At 39.9% G+C, this 19,030-nt stretch overlaps 1 protein-coding gene across 3 annotated transcripts in view; it reads left to right on the top strand.

Moving 5' to 3' along the window:
* Positions 1 to 17,292, top strand: part of insyn1 (inhibitory synaptic factor 1) — a 48,781-nt gene extending 31,489 nt beyond the window's left edge. For all 3 annotated transcript variants that reach the window (XM_069519337.1, XM_069519298.1, XM_069519405.1), the window contains one exon: positions 13,585 to 17,292. In XM_069519337.1, the coding sequence (XP_069375438.1) occupies positions 13,585 to 14,409 (825 nt within the window). In that variant the 3' untranslated portion in view covers positions 14,410 to 17,292. The remainder of the gene's footprint in view (positions 1 to 13,584) is intronic.
* The last annotated feature ends 1,738 nt before the right edge of the window (positions 17,293 to 19,030 follow it).

Below are 19,030 nucleotides of genomic sequence, written 5' to 3'. Positions count from 1 at the left end.
TTGTTATTGTTGTCTGATAAAAGAAAAACAATGATTGTTTCTAATAAAGAGACTTTGTTATACGAGGGGGGTGTTATAATATTATGAGATGATTATTTCCAATGACTAGGTTCAAACTTGTGGGCAAAGATAGATGATTAATAATAAAGAGGTGGGGAAATTAATTGTTTCTGATGCATCACAATGCAAATTTAGCATCAGCTCTGCAAGGATGCAGAGAAAGAACATAACCAATACATTGTCTCTATGTTCATTTATTAGTTATGTCCCGCCACTGCACAATTACAGCCACCGCTGCTTTGGGATCAGGACAGACACACATTAAAGGTCTGGCCGTCTTTTATCATGTCAGAGTCTCCTGTCTGAGTGGCCTCCCTCAACTCTCCTGCTGACCTGCACTCACTTTACATTTGAACAATAAACACAGACAATAATCAGAAGTTATAAGGACCTGAACAGTACTGACGTTTACTTTGTGCTTGTTGATTTGCTTAAGAGTTCATGAGACATGTATTTAAACACGTGCACACTTAGTTCATCTGCTACACACAAAACAAGACACACAGCCAGGAAATCAGGGTTAAAGTGACTGGAATTATCATTATTTGATTCATTATTACAGAAGCTAGTTACAACCTGTTTATCCAGGAACATAAATGTTAATTCAGCGGGTGTTTATAAAGATCAGTTCTAAGTGTGAGTGATTAGAAAACATTAGAGGAGCAGAATCTCTTGTTGACCGGCAGAATAATGCGCCTCGAGGCTGCCAGGCGGGGCCCCCCTGATACAGTAAAGGCTAAGGAGAGCACTGACCAATGGCATAGACTGACTGTTGTCTCTTTTTTGAATTGAAAAGCTAATTTTGTAAATTAAAGCGCACTTGAAATAACAGATACAGTCTAAAATACTTTGTGTTTGTAAAAAAAAAAAAAAAAATCATCCACAGAAATAAAATTATTTGATGCATCGAGATGCATAATCATTTTAAAGTAGCCCTCTGAATTTGAATCCAATTAGCATAATTAACTATTAATATGCTAATACAGAAAGCCATAATAACAGAAGCCTGTTGTAACTATCTGTTTCTAGTATAAGTCAGAACAGGTATTTTCTGTGGTTTTCATTAATTTACATTTGAGTGCCGGATTTATTGTTTTTGTTGTTGTCCCCTTGATGGGCGATATGTTTTACTTCATCAGGGTGTATGACATCTGTGTGTGAACATGTACAGATGTCAGTCCAGTGCTGCTGAAAAAAAGTGTTACAGTCAGGCACAGCTGCTGACATTTGAATGAAAGAAAGGATAAGCTCACATAATTCATAATGCTGATGTGGTACATAGAGCAGAGATGCAGATGTTGCTTGAATAGTGATTAATTTTGGTGAATTGTCAATAACACTGTAAGCCACACTATACATACATACATATATATATATATATATATATATATATATATATATATATATATATATGTATATTTTAGAACAAAACACTGACACTGTCCTAACTGGGAAACTGAAGGTACTAGTGATAGCAAAGGTAAAAGTAGAGTGAAGTTGTTATACCATTACAAAAGGTCTTAGGAAGCAGTTTTGGGAGGATATTTGACAAAGTATGTGACTCTGATACTATGACTGAGATATGCAGCTCTGCTCCATATATCATAATGCAACATATCAGTAGTATGAATATGCCAAGGAGGGACGTGCCCTCCTCAGAGTCAAACATCAGCTTTGAATCTGCTGTGCCACAGTAACGTTTGCAACAGCACTGAGCTCATTGTGTAGCATTCAGCTACAGACGTCACACACCCTGATGATGTAAGACATCAATATTCTTTACTTTTAGCATCCTAAACCTTTGCCAGATTTAGCCATGAGGGGTAGAACAAGAGACAGTAAGAGATACTTTTGGAACGGCCATATTTGTTGTTGTAGGTGGCACAGACAATGACCTATTTTTTTGCTTAGTAATGGGGACTTGTTATGCAAAACCCCACACCATTGGGTCTTTTGACAAACTAAATTCTTAAGGAAAAGAAGATTTAACTCACTTTTACTGACTTGAGGGTTTTAGTCTTGTGTTTATAACCGCCAGAGTTTTATTGCAGTTAACAACTTGCAGCTCAGGGGACTATGTCTGAAAGTACATCTTGCACTATATGTAGAAATTTCTGTTGCTGCTTGCTGTAGAAAAAAACAGTTATAGTAGTAATTATAGTGAAAAGCTGAAAATGACCCTGACTAAACTTATGTCTATAAGGAAATCTGTAATTTTGTAAACACATAGGGCCTGATCTACTAAGATCCCAAAAAAAGAGTGCTTAATTGCGTGTGCATTATAACAGATTGCACGTTTGGTTGGTGTTCTCCGTGCGTTACTGGTTTCCACCATGGAGCACTAGGGAGAGCCCCTTTTATGTTGCAGGAACTGTGACTTGTTGACTTGAGTCTATATTAATCATCAACTAAAGACATAAGGCTGAGTTATGAACACGAACTAAACAGCACAGTTGCCCAGTTTTGCACATGAATTTATCAGATCCTCCACAAATAAACTGTAAATGAGCCTCTCCTAGATTTCCTTCACCACCAATAGAGGTGATAAATATGTCAAGGAAACAATAAGAGCATGTTCTCTTGTGTTAAAAAAGGTTCGCCTTTAGGGTAGATTTGGCAACTTGCCGTGTTATTCAAGATTTTTTGTGGGAGTGAAAATCGATTTACACACCCTAAATTGTGTAATACCATCCAGTACTGCATAAAAACTGTCATTAGGCAGTAGCATCTATCCCCAGCCCAGGAAGACAGAACGTGATAGGAGCCATAACACAAATCTGGAAAAGGGGATTTTTAATTAGAAAAGGAGAGCAGGTGCCTCTTCTGCATGGTAACCAGACATGGATCTTTTCTCACACAAACCTAAATCGGTTGTTTTCAGTTTTCATCCTTACTGATGATAAGCATTGTTAGCTGTGCGACAGTGTGATGGTTCAGACTACCGTTCTTACCTGGCATTAACATACATCATAGGGTATTCGAGCAGTAGTTGGCACATGTAAGTATATCAGTTCACAACAGGCATTAGGGTTTTCAAAAGACCAAAAGTATAATCATTGTTAATTGGTGGAAGGTAGCGATGCACTTCGTGTGCCAGGTCTGCCAGAAATTAAAAGAAGAAGAAATGAAAACAATACAGATTGGGTCTATTCCTTGGTGTGTTCCGGGATCCAAATTGCCCAAGATGTTTGACATACTCATATCATCTTTCTATGGGCTGTTTGAAAAGACACCATGGACAAAGCTGACTAACACGATTTGAATAGATAGTACTCCTATCATACCGAGGACGTCAGCCGAACAGGCAGTTTGGCCCAGGACACATTCAGACTCAAAAGGAATGTAGCCCAGACAACCTCCGAATGCAGTGTCAGTGATCAGATCTCAACGCGTCCTCAATGTGTTTTGGATTCATTCATACCTGTACTTATAGAGCTGTCCATTTGTTATCGGATCAGACAAGATACATCTAGTAGGATCAAGGCCTTTGTTTTTATTCTAGGCTATAATCTGTACAGAATATGTTCATCATTCATACAAGAGAGGAACAAAGCTGACAATGAGGTCCTATAAAGCTCTGCACAATGAATGACTGTTTCAAGAAGACTTATATGAAGACATACAAGTAAATCCCTTTGTTTGTGTGTGTGTGTCACTACAGCACACACATCAGCCCACGTAGAGCGAAACAGTGACCACAAGTATATTTCCAATTCATTTTCTCCATTGACATTTCTGAAACTCCTTATAAAAAGAGTTCTAAGCCTGAAACCAGGACGACCAGAGCGAGATGAATCATGACCCTCATATTGGAAAACGGAAAAAGTGATAAAGGTACGAGTGTGTATATGTGTGTACATACTTATTTTAAGAGTGAGGGAACCAAGCTGTCCCTCACTAACACTACACTACACAAGTGAATTTAACTTGTTCATACTCTTTTCTTCATTTCTACAAAAATAGATTTTGTGGTTACACTAGCAAGCTCCACCAATCAGATATTTTACACCTGAGGATTGTGGGTAGAGTAGTGATTCTCCTCAACATTAAGAATAGACATGTTTTTCTTAAATCGCAGTCGATTGATCATACAAACCTATGGCTTCTTCAGGGACATATAACATTGTTTCACAATCTCGTTGCTTGTTGTCAATCTACATTGGATGTTTAAAAGTAGGTCTGTACTTATCAATTACTTTTTCTTATCAATTAATCTAATGAAATATGTTTCGATTAATCCAATGATTATTTTTGTATTACTGATTTTTTTTTAATGTAATAATCTTCTCTTAAATACAAACACATCTGACAAAAACAAAGTATGCACTGCAAAGCATTTTTCCACAACAAGAAATAGCCATCTGCACTGCTTTTACAGTCCCATATCTCTCCAAAATAAAATTAGTGGAAGAGCTTCTTCCATTTAAGTAAAAATAATGTATCAATCTACATTAAGCTGTGAAACAACAAAAAAGATGAAAACAAAAGTAAAATTCAAGTAAATTTCTGGAGGAACATCAACACTGTGTAAATTCAACTTTAGCAGTCTATCAAAAAAAACCAATCTTGAAGTAGCCTAGTAGTTGTATCAATGTCTGTATGAAGTCAAAAACTGAATAAAGAAATTATGATTCAATAATATGTCAACAATGTTTATTATAAACTGAAGTGTACTCTATTAATACAATAAATATTATTTTCTCAAATAAGGTTTGCATAAAAAAACTATAAAGTGCTAAATTAGAGAAAAAAATAAATAAAAAGATAAAATTTAACATTTACAACTAAACAGCTTTAACTTTTCTCTTTGTTCCCACTTTCAGTTTTTACCATTGACTGACTATTTAAAGTAGCACTACTATGTAGTTGGACTATACAGGACCAATAAAGAATCAATCATCCAAAGCAAAGGCTCCAACTTCACAAGAGTTGCAATTAGACATCTATTGTAAAAAAAAGTATGTATTTTTAGTCAAGCTTACCTTTTAGTTTGCTTTACTGCAAAAAAAAAAAAAAATTACAATATTATGTGATATTTTTATGTACTAACAGCAGTTTCTACTATCCATTTATTTATGTGAGCCATTTCTATTGTGACAAATCTACTTTAAGGGCAGACTTACTGCTTATCTATCTACTGTTTCAGCCTGTGTAGATAAACTGGCAATGTGTATGTGATGTGTCAGAGTGAGGGATTTACTGCTGGATTGGGCTGACCCAGTTCCTGTAGAGTTGTGTTCTCCCAGCCAGAGAGATTCTCTCCTATTTCCAGCACAGGTCACACACGTTTGCTGCGCTCTGACAAACTACAATCACTTTACACCTTCACTGGCCCCCTACACCAAGACATGTTGTTAATGAAAACTCTACTACTGAGTCATTAAAACCGGTCAGTGTGGCCTGGCTGCGCTCACATGCACACCTTTTTTTCCTTGAATGTGAACAGCGTGACCTGAGAGTACTCGGGCTTAATCCCGGTGCTATCTCAGAGAAGCAGACAGACTGAGGAGCCCTGTAGCGTGGCACTACCATCTTTTCCTGCTCATTACCGGCCCTAGGCTCCTCAACACAGATAGAAGCAATGAAGGAGAACCTCAATAAATGATCAGTGTGCTCTGCCAGCACCAATGCATGCTGCATCTGCTGCCTCCCTGTTGCTGTCCCATATTATTCCCTTTATGGTTGTACAACCCATAACCCTCTCCATGATATTAGTATAAACCTACAGATGGAGAATGAATCTGTCCAGTCTAATGACCTCAATTTGGCTAAGGAAGTGGTTGATTTCATGGGCCTTAAGGACTTCAGAAGCCCACCTCTTCTAAAGCCCCAGAGGGATATACGAGGCCCATTTTGTGTCAGAGTTTGAAATGATGCTTCTGATTAGTGAGTTGTCAGGGGGTATTGGTCCTCTGCACATCACAGCGTTGTTTAACACTTTAAGACCTCCATAAAGATGACTGGCTTTTTTTTTTTTCTTTTTTTTGAGAAAAGATGAAAAAGCAGGAGGCATGTGCCTAATGAAGTCTCGGGCTTATAGCCCCTCTCATGACAGGATAATTACACCAAATGCTTCCAGCGAACACTTCAAAAAGACACTTCATCCCTGTGCCAACACCATGCAACACATCTCACCAATCAAGATGGCCTGACCTAAATCCAGAGTCCTCCTGGCTTGTGATAATGCCCGCCCACAGACTCACTGGACCTCTCTCTGCGGAGTCAACTGCAGTAGAATACACTCAATATGCCAGTGCAATAAACATACAGGAATTACTCTTGCTGACTTTGCTGCAAAAACATATTGACAAGTAAGTCCCGTAGTATGTAGCAGGATGTCACATGCAGTGTTAATGAAGAGAGAGAAAGATACAGTAGCAGTGTGAGCTCTACAAGCACGGAAACATGCAAACACATGAATACTTAACCTGCCTCATCCAAGCAGTGAATCGTTTCTGCAACACAGGATGCCAGAGATGATGACCATCAGTAGTGCAATAGTCCAGTGATGCAGGGTTCAGATGTAAGAGTGTGTAAAACTCACATTAGAGATAACACGTATTCTGCCAAATGTTCTTTCATTTGATGCTTTGTGAGACTGAATATGTTTTCGGTGTTGTTTATACACATCCTTGTGGCTGATTTTGTGCGCCTCACTCAGGGCACCAGCCTTCTGCTCCACAAATCTGCCCCGAGCTTTAACATCATATGGCCCGAGCTTTCAAGTTAACAGTGCTGTCTAGATATGGAACAGTCTGCACGATGTTCACACACAGCTGGGTAATATTACGCACATATCCAGAAATACAAAGTGTTCCCAAAGTGCGTTTCATCCCATAGTGAATAGGATCCCAGGCAGAGACTGCAGACTGGACAATTTCTCTAGTGAATCCAGTAATTATGTTCTGTCAGAGGAAGTCGGGGATGATACTTTTGCTTCTGGGGGATAAGATAAACCATATCACCACAATGTGAGTGACTTGGATGCTCCCCTCCCCCATCTCCAGGAGAATTAAACAGAGGGGAAATAAGCATGTAAGGAGGAAGTACAAAGCTGCAGGAACTAACTGCATTTAGACAATATTTGCAAACAGCATGCAAGGCCATTCTGATAATTGCTGAGCCTTCCTAACTGGCACACAACGCTCGCAGTGCTAGAAGTGCTGCACAGGGGCAGCCTGGAAAGCTATTGTGACATGTTGAGAAAGAAATAACCCTTAGATGTGTTTGAATGGTTACGCTGAACACGTTTCCCATTTTCCCCATGAAAAAAAAGAAGCAAAGCCATGCTAGATGCTGGATGCTGCATAATTAACAAACAAGCTCTGCAAACATCTCCCAGTCTACACTGAAAATGACTCCTGGAAGAACGGGTGGCACAGGAACAGATGGAGAGAGGCCACTTGAACACGGCGTAATGAGGCAATCCACTGAAAACTCACTCAAACAGTGTGTATTTCAAATGAATCCAGTGAGGGTGTTATGTCTTATTTATTTTTGTTAACTAAAACCTGATTTATTTTTACATGTGTACAAACTGCATCTCTACAGATGCCACGTCGCAGAGCTGTTTTCATTTTCTGATAAATAACAGAATATGTAAAATAGTGTAGACTTGGAAAACATGTTACCATTTCCATTAGGATCATTAGAAACACCATTTCTAAAACAGTTACATCAGTAAGATATATATGATTTATAAATCCCCATCTGTTTACTAGAGTTAACAAAATATTTTAAAAAGGAGAGCAATCAATGCACATCAAAACAAGCTATTCACATTAAACATCTGTTCAAAGATCAACACAGTGATTAGAGCATGTGGTAAATATACCCCTGCTCATCAGACGCAATTTTACACCCAGATTTCCACATTTGCCGATTTTGACCTCAATCTGCATTTTTCAACAACACATTAAACATCCGTAGTGGAATAACTTATTCCTCTACTAATGTTCCAGTACATTTTCAATTAGCATAAACAGAGGACAGGCACTCACTTTGGGGAGAAGAAACCGGCACAGCCCCCACTCACAATAAATAAATCATGATACCAGGTGGAGCTGAATATTAGAGAGAAGGACTCTTGTAATGATAGTGGACGTACTAAATCTATTTCCCAAATCACCACTCCGCCCGAGAAGAGGCTCTTCGGAGAGTTTTTACATTACTGACCACCACTCTGTCCTAGATTATCCTTGCCTGTCTTTTCCATCACTGTACCCTTCCTTCTGTCACAGACAAGACTCCAAGTTCCCTCTTTCACTCTGACCCTCAATTACCCGGACCAATCATCTCAGACAGGTGTTGAGGTACAGTAATAAACCTTCGCCTGATGCTGCCCAGGCAGCCTGTCTTTTAAAGCACCTATAAGAACTCTGAAATGACTGGACTGGGGGGTTGATCAGGTGCTGTCACCAACAGCTGACTCGTGGCTGCCGGCTGATAGTGTGCCGTGAGCAAGAAATAAATGGTAATTTCATCAGTGATTGGTCTGTATGGATTATATAAACACAATCAGGTGTGTTGGCTCAGTAACCCTGCTTCTACAACGGATGGATTGTCGCTGCCAATGCTAATCAATGTTGTAAATATTGTAATTGTGTCGATGTGTTCAGCTACTTGTGGCATCTATTACACTTCTGTGAATCCTGAGAGAGGGATCACTCTCTCTGAGGTTTCTACATCTATTTTTTATTTTTGGTAATTTTTCCTTACTCTTTTTGAGGGTTAAGGACAGAGGATGTTGCACCTTGTTAACCGCTATGAGACAAAATTGTCATTTGTGAATATGGGCTATAAAATTGATTGATTGAAGTGGAAATCTTGTCCAAAAGGGTTACTTTTCAGGACATTGAAAAAAATGAGTTTTTAAAATGACTGGGAACCACAAGATGGAAAAATAAAATAATGCACTTTCTTCCTGAAGGTTGTTATGGTTTCATCAGTGTCTGATTGTCTTTCCATTTAGCAGGATAACACAAAAATAACAGTACATATTACCACTAAATTTGGTGGGAGGATGTTGTATGAGTTGGGGGAGATACAGGAATTTGTTTCACCTATGGATCTAAATGAAAGAAAATCTGCCATATTCAGGGACTGATATCCATGAGTGTGAAGTTTGGTGCAACTTGCTTAGATTAAAGGAGACTGTTGGGCCTTGGTGGAGGTATGTGATCTACTGAGTGCCATTCTAGTCTTTATTTGTAAAACCAACAGTTGGAAGTTAAGTGCAAACAATAGCACTGATTTATGAAAAAAACTAAATATATATGAAATATGGAGATAAAAGGCATCAAGGCCTGAGGAAATAAAGCGGTCTGAGACAGTATTATTATTTCCATCATTCTTTATCAACTTTCTTCTGAGTTTTATCCTTTTTGTTTTCTAGTTGTGCAGCAATTTGTCCTTTGTGTTGAAACATGCTTTATAAAGTTATTGTTATTGCTGTAATTATCATCATCATCATCATCAATGTTTCTCCCTCAAATTAAAAAAAAGGAATTTGTGTGCTGCTCATTTCATATTGTTTAAGCCACCAACATAGTTTTTGGTAGCTTCCATTGCAGTTAAGAAAATAAGTGAAGTTGTCAGCAGAGACACTGAGATAAAATTAAAGACTTGAGTCAAACTCAAATCCCCAGCACTTATATGCACACTTACACTATACATTACAGCTTAACTGGGTTGCAAATGGAGTCTTTTCAGTCACAAGGATGTGCCATCACTGCATCATAAACTTTGTAGAGTGATGGCGCCATAAAGTCCATGGGGGATACACAGCCGACTCCAGAGGTTTATCACAGCTTCAAGCTGCATATCCTGAATTTAACATTTGAGGGAATCAAAACTAAGGAGATGTCAAAATGCGGGCTGCATATCAGACATGTAACTATGTGGTTTGTCCACCCACTCAAATGTTTAGAGTTATTCTGACTGATGTGACTTATGGGAACCAGATAACTAAGTGTTTACAAAGTAAACAAGAGCTAGTTATTCCATAAGGCATGAGCAATGGGTTAATTGTGTTTTCTTCAAATATATTTGTTTATTGTAGTACTCGCACATGGCACCTTCTACGGGAAAATCTCTAAAAGGCGTATTTTCTTTACTGATGAATATATATGATGGGTTCCACTGCAAAAGTCTCATAATTACTTTTAATCTCTAATGTAGACTCTTGTAGATTCCCATAAAGCGTTTTATGTTCCAAACACATCATGCACATTGTCCACGACTCCTTCCTGATGTGTTCATTCATCCTTTGAGCTAAAGCAATCTGCTCCTCCAGTTCACTCCAAAGCTCCCTCATCGCACATCCTCGGACTGGAAGAAAACGCAGAGGCTAGTGTTCATTGTTGCTTCATTGAGCATGTGCTGCATTGTGACCTAGAAAGATTCAGCAGACCCTCAGAGCTGAGACAGTTATCAAGTTAAATTAGCCCACATACTGCAGACAGGGGTCAGACTAGCCGACGTTGTTACTGTTAACACTCAGGAATGCTTCTTAAATTGGAAAATAAGCGATGATGATCCGTTGCAGAGAAACAGCAATGTTTGGGTGATCAGAAAACTCTTCATTTGCATTTCCTCTAACCCTTCTTTTAACATATCACAGTTCAGTGTCTCGTGAAATACATCTAACTAATTTATTAAAGTAGGTCCCTCGTCCGGAGTTGTGTAAACAAGTAAACAAAGCTATTCAGCCTCCTGTGGGTCTGAGAAACATCTTACATTAACAAGTCTGTGAGTAAAAAGTCTGCAAATCAAAAAGCAAACAGGTTAAGTAATTCCAGTATTAGAGCACTCACACGGCCCAATTCCCTCTGGGCAGTCGGCCAATAGGGAGCCACGGTCCAAGTACTCACAAGGTGTACGACGCCACAACTGACAAGATCTGCAGAGAGGCCCATTGACAGATGAGCCTATGCCATGCATGCAGACGTACAAAGCCTGATTTAAATGCAGTTGTTTGTACTTAACAGCACAAACCATCACTTTTAAAAGCTGAGGACTGAAGAGCTGCATGTTAAATGCAGCGAAAGAGAAAAGAAACAGCATCTAATCATCCTTCACACTCTTTTTTAAGGTGAAGGTTTATTGTAGCCTACATTTTGTGCTCCTAATATAAGACAGCGTTGTAATATTTTATTCAGGGAGTTAGCGAGCAAATTTACGTTAGATTCAGACCATAATCTTGGGATATTTGCATAAGATCATTGAGCTCATGATGTCAGCTGCCACGTTTGCATTGCAGATCACTGGAGCTTTTCAGCTAGCGCAGCGGTGTACCCCCTCCTCCTTTATCAGCGGGTTTGGATTTTCACCCTCTTCAGACTCATAATTTCTCTTTTTTAAAGTTGGACAAAGAAATTTTTTTTTTTAAATTCTACATGCAGGGATAAGACTTTGTGTTGTTGATACAACTGCGCTCATTTGTACTCATAAAAGGCAGAAAGAAGCAAGTGCTGCATATAATTATAGAGGCAGACAAAAAAAAACAAAGGATCATGTTCTACAAATCTCTGGGTAAAACCACAGTTTCTCTGTTATTCAGCTATAATTATGTTGTAGACCTATATGTGCATGTTATATATATATTATTTGCTGAATGTTTTCGGGGAATGTATAATTAACAAGCAACAGTACATACGTGCTGAGTGTTTGCATTTTACAATAGCTTGTTGTTGAGAGCAGAAAATGCTGATTGAAGATGCTAAAATGTCAAGTATAGAGGGCACGAGTTTTAAGTGTTGTCCGCAAACCAGTGTGATTCCAGCTGAAGTGTTTTCTATTCACCAAACACTCCACACGTTATATTTGAGGTAACAATAAATGAAATGCTCTTATGTGATACATTTCAATGAAGTGAGTGTTTGTGAGAATTTGACTTCATTTTGTTCGATACTGACATTACAATAGCACTGGAATTAAACAATGCATAAGCATGGAAGCATCAAGAGGCACGGCAGTTTGGTTTCCATAAAGCTATACTGCTTCTGCGTGGGCTCATCTCATTCATCCCGGTGCTGTCGCTATACAAGTACAACATCAAGACAAAGTGAATCAGCCAGTGGACTGTGTGTGCGTGCCGCTCATCGAAGAGGCTTCTTCAATTCTTCTATCTAATTCTTCTTTCTCCCCCTCTCTCTCCAAGCTGGAGAAGCCTTTTTGATGAGTTGCGACACGTCTTCAATGCTACAACCTCATTTCAATGGAAGTTTAATTTTGTCTTTAATGCAGCATAAAGCTATTTTACAACACCTGTCCACAGGAGGCCGTGGCAGAAGTAAAAACCATTTTAAAAACACAAACAAACAATTAAAGATTTATTATTGAAACATAGTGTAATGACAAGCTGTAAAGGATAACACAGATCTATTAGCAGTAGGGAATAAGTCTTAGTTTTTTGTTAAACCTGCCTAATCAGTGGGATGTGAAGCATCTGGAAATGTCCTGCAATGGGATAGTAGTAAGCTGCCAAGATTAATATCAAAGTGGGTTTCCACATTAATACTTTTGGTAAAGTTTCTTTAATAGTTAAATTAAGTCTATGCAAGTCCTGTATCTGCTCAAATGGAGATCAGTATTTTTATTTGTAATGTAATTATTAACCCCCTGTGTAAATTATACTACATTACACAAGTAATGGAGTAGTGGTGCTAAAAGCCCTCTGATGATGTTACCATGTAAAAATAATGCATCATGGGAGGATATATTAAAAACATTTAGACTTTGAGACCATCATGGGATCAGATCGATCATGACACGTCATGGTGACATTCTGACCCATGAGTACTTGCCAGTCTTTACTACATAATCCCAAGTACTTGGGATCACTCATATCTTAGAACTTGACCTTCATTTTGATCTCAAGTACACACCCGAAGTTTTGTGTCGCTTCAAGGGTTGAGATTTATTGCAGTGACAAGGTCTGTCCACAGAAAGAGACACACAGACTGACACCTGCCAATGTGCTGAAGACTGCCTCTGTGGTAGCTTCCATTAAAGTAGTGCAGTACAGCACATACCCACACACATGATACTTGTACTTCTCATTTTAGTGAAGAAACTCGTGGTTAAAATGTGTTCCCTAGCCCCTTACCCTAATCTTAACCATCAAAAAAGGCCTAACCTTAATCCTTAACCTAACTACCATTCTAACCCTAAAAGCAAACCCTCAAACAGCCCTTTGAAAAAGTTAGGACCAGCCAAAATGTCCTCACTCTGAAGGGTCTGTGCTCAAAATGGTCCACATTTCTGTGTATGTGTGTACATGGTGCAAGTACATACAAACACATTCAAGGTGAAAACATTACAGGCAACAGCAGGTTGTAGTGGCTCAAATATTTCAGTCTGGACTGCTGATGTAACCATCCAGAGTGATGCCACCAACTTATATAAAAATATATGGATCTGAATCAAAATTAAATTAATCTTTCTTTTCCACTTTGTCCCAAAAATGTGCTTTTCTTCAATATCTCATGAGTTCTCTCTCGTTCTCTGTGTTCTCTGTTGCAGGTGGTGGGTCAGATCGATAAACTTACGTCCGACTTTGACTTTGACCTGGAGCCAGATGACTGGACAGTGGCCACAGCCAGCAGCACGTCGAGCAGTGAGCGAGGCTTGGGAGAGGCCTTCAGGCTGGACTTCCTCAATGCAGATGTGCTTTCTGATAGCTGGGAATTTTGCAGCTACCTGGAGGCTGCTGGAGCAGCCGCACGCAGACCCGGTGAGCAACCAGGGGATCTACGACCGGAGCTGGGCCGCGGGACCATTCCCACCCAGACACAGACCCCAACCCCACCCCCCACAACTGCCTCGGTTTACTCCCAGATGAATGGCGGGCTGCCAATACCCAACGGGCCCCGCATCATTACTCCAGACTCCTCCAGCGAGGAGGCCAGCAGCTCCACGCACAGCCACAAGACTTCTCGTACCTCCGGCACAAGAGAACGAGTGCGTTTCAGTGACAAAATTCTGTATCATGCTTTGTGCTGCGACGATGACGAGGAGGAGGAGGAAGAGCAAGACGAGTTACAGGAGGGCAAGAGTGGCTTTGTGACACCAGATAGCGATACTGAGCCCGGTCCCATGGCCAGCTCAATGGCCCCCAAACGTTCTTCCTCTGAGCATTCACTCCTCCATAACTGTCTGGACCCTTCCCACGTCTCCTCACCAGTGAAGGGGATGACAGGAGCTCACACACTACCCAGGAAAGGTCTCTTAAACCCCGGCTGCCGCAAAAAACTGTTACGAAATAGCAGCACACAAACTGTCTCTGACAAGAGCACCCAAACTGTACTGCCCTATGTTCCAACCAAACAGAAAACAAAGGACCACTGAGAGAGCCCCGATTTTATCTTAAATCTCATGAAGAGGACTGTGCATTATTTAATATTAAATACATAGCTCATAGATTAATACACAAATTAATTAATTACTAAATAAATAAATGATATATGGGAAAACACTCGACTACCTAAAGTCATTCTGAGGCTCAGGGAAAACAATGAAATGAAGTTGAAGCAGATGATTTAGATGAAGGTTAATGTTGGACCAAAAGACACACTGAATGGATTCCAGGCAGAAATTACAAAAGCAATTATTACTAATAGAACAAGTTAGTTGTTCAAGATTGTGATTGACGTATGAAGTGGTCCCTCTCCTTCCTCATTCCAGTCACAACAAATTAGAAAAATATGCTTGTTCCCACAATGTGGAATCAAAACACTGCACATTCTGTACTCTGAATCTGTATAAATGTCTTTTTTCCATGTTCACGTTTTTTCAAATGTCAAGGGGATCATTGTTTTCAGCAGGGAAATGTATCTAGATGCACATGTCAACCCTCTTCCTCTTTCTGATGTCGACAAACAACTTTGAGCGAAGAGCCAGAAAACAACTCCATTTACCAGCCCTTGGTTTTATAAATCATCTCAATATGATCTCTTCTTCGTCTGCGGCAGATGCTGGAACACACGAGTAGCAGGCAGAGAAAATAGATACATAAAGTAATTTGAAGATATGAGGTACACAATAGTGACATTTCCTCTTCTTTTTCCTTCCCCTCCTCCCTTCTCCGTGTCAGCCATTGACGTCATAAGGCTTAGGATCTCAGCTAAATGGCAGTCCACTAAAAATTGTTAAAGGTTTTGTCTGTCCGTGCAATCGCCCAGCGGGGAAGTGAACTCGGTAGAGCAGCATTTTATTCACAGGGCTAAAGCCAATAGCCGTTCCTGATCAATATGTTAGAGGGAGGTTGCAGTGAGAGGTCTCTCTGCTGAGCGTGCATGCCACTCTCCTGGGATCTGTGAACAAAAACTCACAGGCAGACCTATTTACTGACACTGAGTGGAACAAAAATTAGAACTTGGCCCCTAAAGAACTGACATTTCAATAAATGTGCGTCCAGGAGCTAGAGCTGATGGTGGAAAAGAGTGTTTCTGTTCATAGATTTTTCTTCTTTTTTTTTTTTAACCAAGCAATAATCTACCCTGGGGGACAGCTTTGTGAGCCTTCTCCCCTGGTGCACCCCCCCCCCTACTCTCCCGATGTTGTGTTTCCAGTTTGAAAAGTAAAATGCAGTAGAGTTTCAAAGAGTAAAACTGACTCCTGTGAAGCTGACCTTTGTGCCTCTGATCACCTAATGTGGGCTTAACCTTCCGTGGTATGGAGGAGTGGTCAAAGCATCTTATTTATTCACACAGAAAGACTCAAGTTTTAACTTAGTTCCTCCACTTTTTGTGAAATTTGTGGGGTGATTTTGCAGTGAAGAAGATAGTTGAAAATATATTGTCTTAATCATTATGTGCAGTACAGTACATTATATCTGAGAATTAAATTTGTCATTAGAATATATTTATATTAAATTCACGTAGATAAGATTTCAGTCAGTAGTAATGTTGTCAAATTATCTAGTCAAAGCAATACATTTAATTTCAACTTTAAAGTATAACTGTAAACCAGTGTGGATATTTTCTTACAGGAGAATAAAGGTAAAACATTTTTAGATTATTCAAATCTCACAGCAACACACAAAATAGTACAGGATACGCGTTTCAGGTGTATTAGTATAAACAGGGATTACAATTTATACGGAAGCAAAACGCTTGTGTGGACAGAGACAGGTAGTAGCATGGATGTAGCCTGATTCGTGTGTTGGAATCTACCCAGTCCTACAACTGGCCACTGCAATGTTTCAGATTATTAGGTGGTCCAGAAAAGCAAAACCATTAACAGCTTTTGTTTGCGTGTTGCTGTATAACAGTTGCTTAGTGTACTACTTAGGGAAATTATAGCTGTGTGTTTAGGCAGAATCAGGCATCAAGAGCCCGATATAAGGGGAGCAGAGTGAGTACTTCTCCACACCAGGCAGCTTGGCAGAAGCTACACAAGCATCAATTAGCCTGGAGCTGCTGTGCAACATATGCATATACCAGAAATAATATGGTGAATTTTTATTTGTTATTTTTGCTGTTTTTGTAACATTTCCTTTGTGTTGTTCCCGGCTCGGTTAATCCCAAGTACCTGTGAAGAAAGAGCCACTGAAGAGAGATCAATGGCTCACTCCCCAAAGCATTGGCTGCCATTTCCCTGCAAGATTGGGGACCAACAGGTCATCACATCCATTAACATAAACAAACAAAGCTATGCTGCCACACAGGAAAATCATCAAGCACAGACAAACAAACTAAGCCCTTATTGTGATGCCTAGACACCCGCCAGACATTTCAATATGAAAGGTTGTTTTTCTCTCTTCCTTTTCCAGTCAAAAAAATGTTATAAATCACATCTGCAATGAAATCAGCTCTTCATATATACATCTGTTTTGCACCGGTGCAAGATACATTATCAACGGGGTCAGATTTGAGATATTTGGAAAAAACATTAGCTACGTCTCTTTTGCCAACAGGCTCATTATTCATCCATCAGGGCAGAGCTTCATCTGTTCTCTGTAGGACAAGGATGGGAGGCATCCAATGGTTATGAAAACCTGAGCACATTGACGCCTACCGGGAAGATCGTTTTGTGATGTCACTGCATAACAGATGTTGTGTGTCTGTTTACATGAGCAACATACGTGTGTCTTGTTTGTTTGTCCACAGCCACACTGTGCAAGGAGACCAGAGATATATTCTACAAGTGTTGATTTTCATATTTCATTGTCACAGCAATTTATGAATATAAAGAAGTAATTTGTCCAGGATTAAACCAAATTTCTCTGAGGAGGCTGCGTAGTGAGTCATGCCATCTGACATCAGCATTGGGCATGTATTAGTCACATTCCTGATCAATCCTCTAATCACTGCCAGCGGGACACTCTGACTGACAAAAAGTGTGGAGCCAAACCACTTTAAAAGGTTGATTATGACTCTAAAACACTGACACGTATGCCCCCAACCCCTTCCTTAGTCACCTTTTCATATATAATTACCACACCTCGCTCTGCTGCCATCAGTGAGCAGTGGAAAAGAAATGACAGCTCGCTGTTTTCTCTGCTGATTGGTTAGGGTCCGTGAAGGTAGAGTTCAGTGCAGTGTCACTGATTACTATGGATTGGTTAAAGGCCATGGCTACCCAAGGTTTATTTGTTTCATCTTTATGCCATTTATATCCTGCAGCTACAAGAACAAACTATTTATTCTCCACCTCCCCTCCACTTTGTCCTACCTCCTGGCTCTTTTCCTGTACGCACCCCTTTCCATTCAGCAAGTTGCTTGTAACATACTGAACATCTTCCACTTATCACACCAGGAGATGGGGCAAACATGTAGTGTCTCAATTTTAAGTTTTGAGTTGTTGAGCAGAAGTGAATGGAAGCTGTACCACAGCTTGAACTCAACAAAACAAAGTCAAGCTTAGAGCTAACATTAACTGATGAGACAAAACAAAAACAATTTGTTGAAACTTAGGTGCATTAAACAGTTGGCAGCGTGTTTCCCACGCGGAGGACATTATTGTGTTTATGCACACAGCTACCAGTGACATCAGCCACAGGATCTATGGCACATTGTGCCCTGGCCAACCAAGGAGCAGCTCCCAGCACCTGGATATGGCCGGACAAGGCCACGTCAACCATCAAACATTTGATTGGACTGAGGGAGTGATTAATGAAGAGTCTTGCAATGGCCGCAGATAAGATTAGACCTTCACAGGTGATGAAGGACAGGGCCTGTGGCTTCTAGTGGGGGGCTGGGCGGTTCCTGGGACAAAACTCTGCCTTCAGACGGCTTTAGCACACAGTAATTAAAGTTAATGAGAACCCTGTCACTTTCACATACACCGTGGCATTGTGATTGAACAGCGTGTCAGGCAAAACAAAGAAAGGTAATAGGAGGCAATAATTATTCCATGATAGGTCAAAGAGAAGGCCAACAAAAGGCCTTGATCAAATAAAGGTCCCAAATCATTTTCATTGAATTGGACCTTGGTTCGGGGGACAGTGATATTAATGCAGTACAGCTAATGAGCATACGAAAGTCCACAAACTTGATGTTTGACTAATTTCCTGTGTTTGTCCAAATATCACTGCACTGACTTTAATGCCAAGCTGACCTCTCTGTCCCCTATGACATCTAAAACTGGTTAAATAATGTTGTACCTAATTCTGTTTTACCCATTCGTTAGCACATCATACACTGTTAGTCCAGCCAACATTTAAGAGTCAGTGAGAAACAGAAAATAAAAATCATACAATACATACAATAAATACAATACAATAAAAATGGATGGATATAATTTCATGATGCAGAACACTTTGGAAGTACTGATCAGCACACACATGGGGTAAAGTTACCAGATTCATCACATTACCTGACTGATAATTGCAATATCTCCCAATGTGAACTCAAAACGTGGCATGACCGAGCGAACGCAGAGGAGTGCAGAATCACCGCCAAGGCAATTCCTTCTAGCAAGTGAAAAAGAGACAGAGAGGGAAATGATTGCTGCAGAGTCCTCAGAT

Source organism: Paralichthys olivaceus, chromosome 1 (assembly GCF_024713975.1).
Source record: "Paralichthys olivaceus isolate ysfri-2021 chromosome 1, ASM2471397v2, whole genome shotgun sequence".
Lineage (NCBI taxonomy): Eukaryota > Metazoa > Chordata > Actinopteri > Pleuronectiformes > Paralichthyidae > Paralichthys > Paralichthys olivaceus.
Note: the sequence above shows the minus strand (reverse complement) of the source record. Positions and strands in the feature narration are given on the sequence as shown.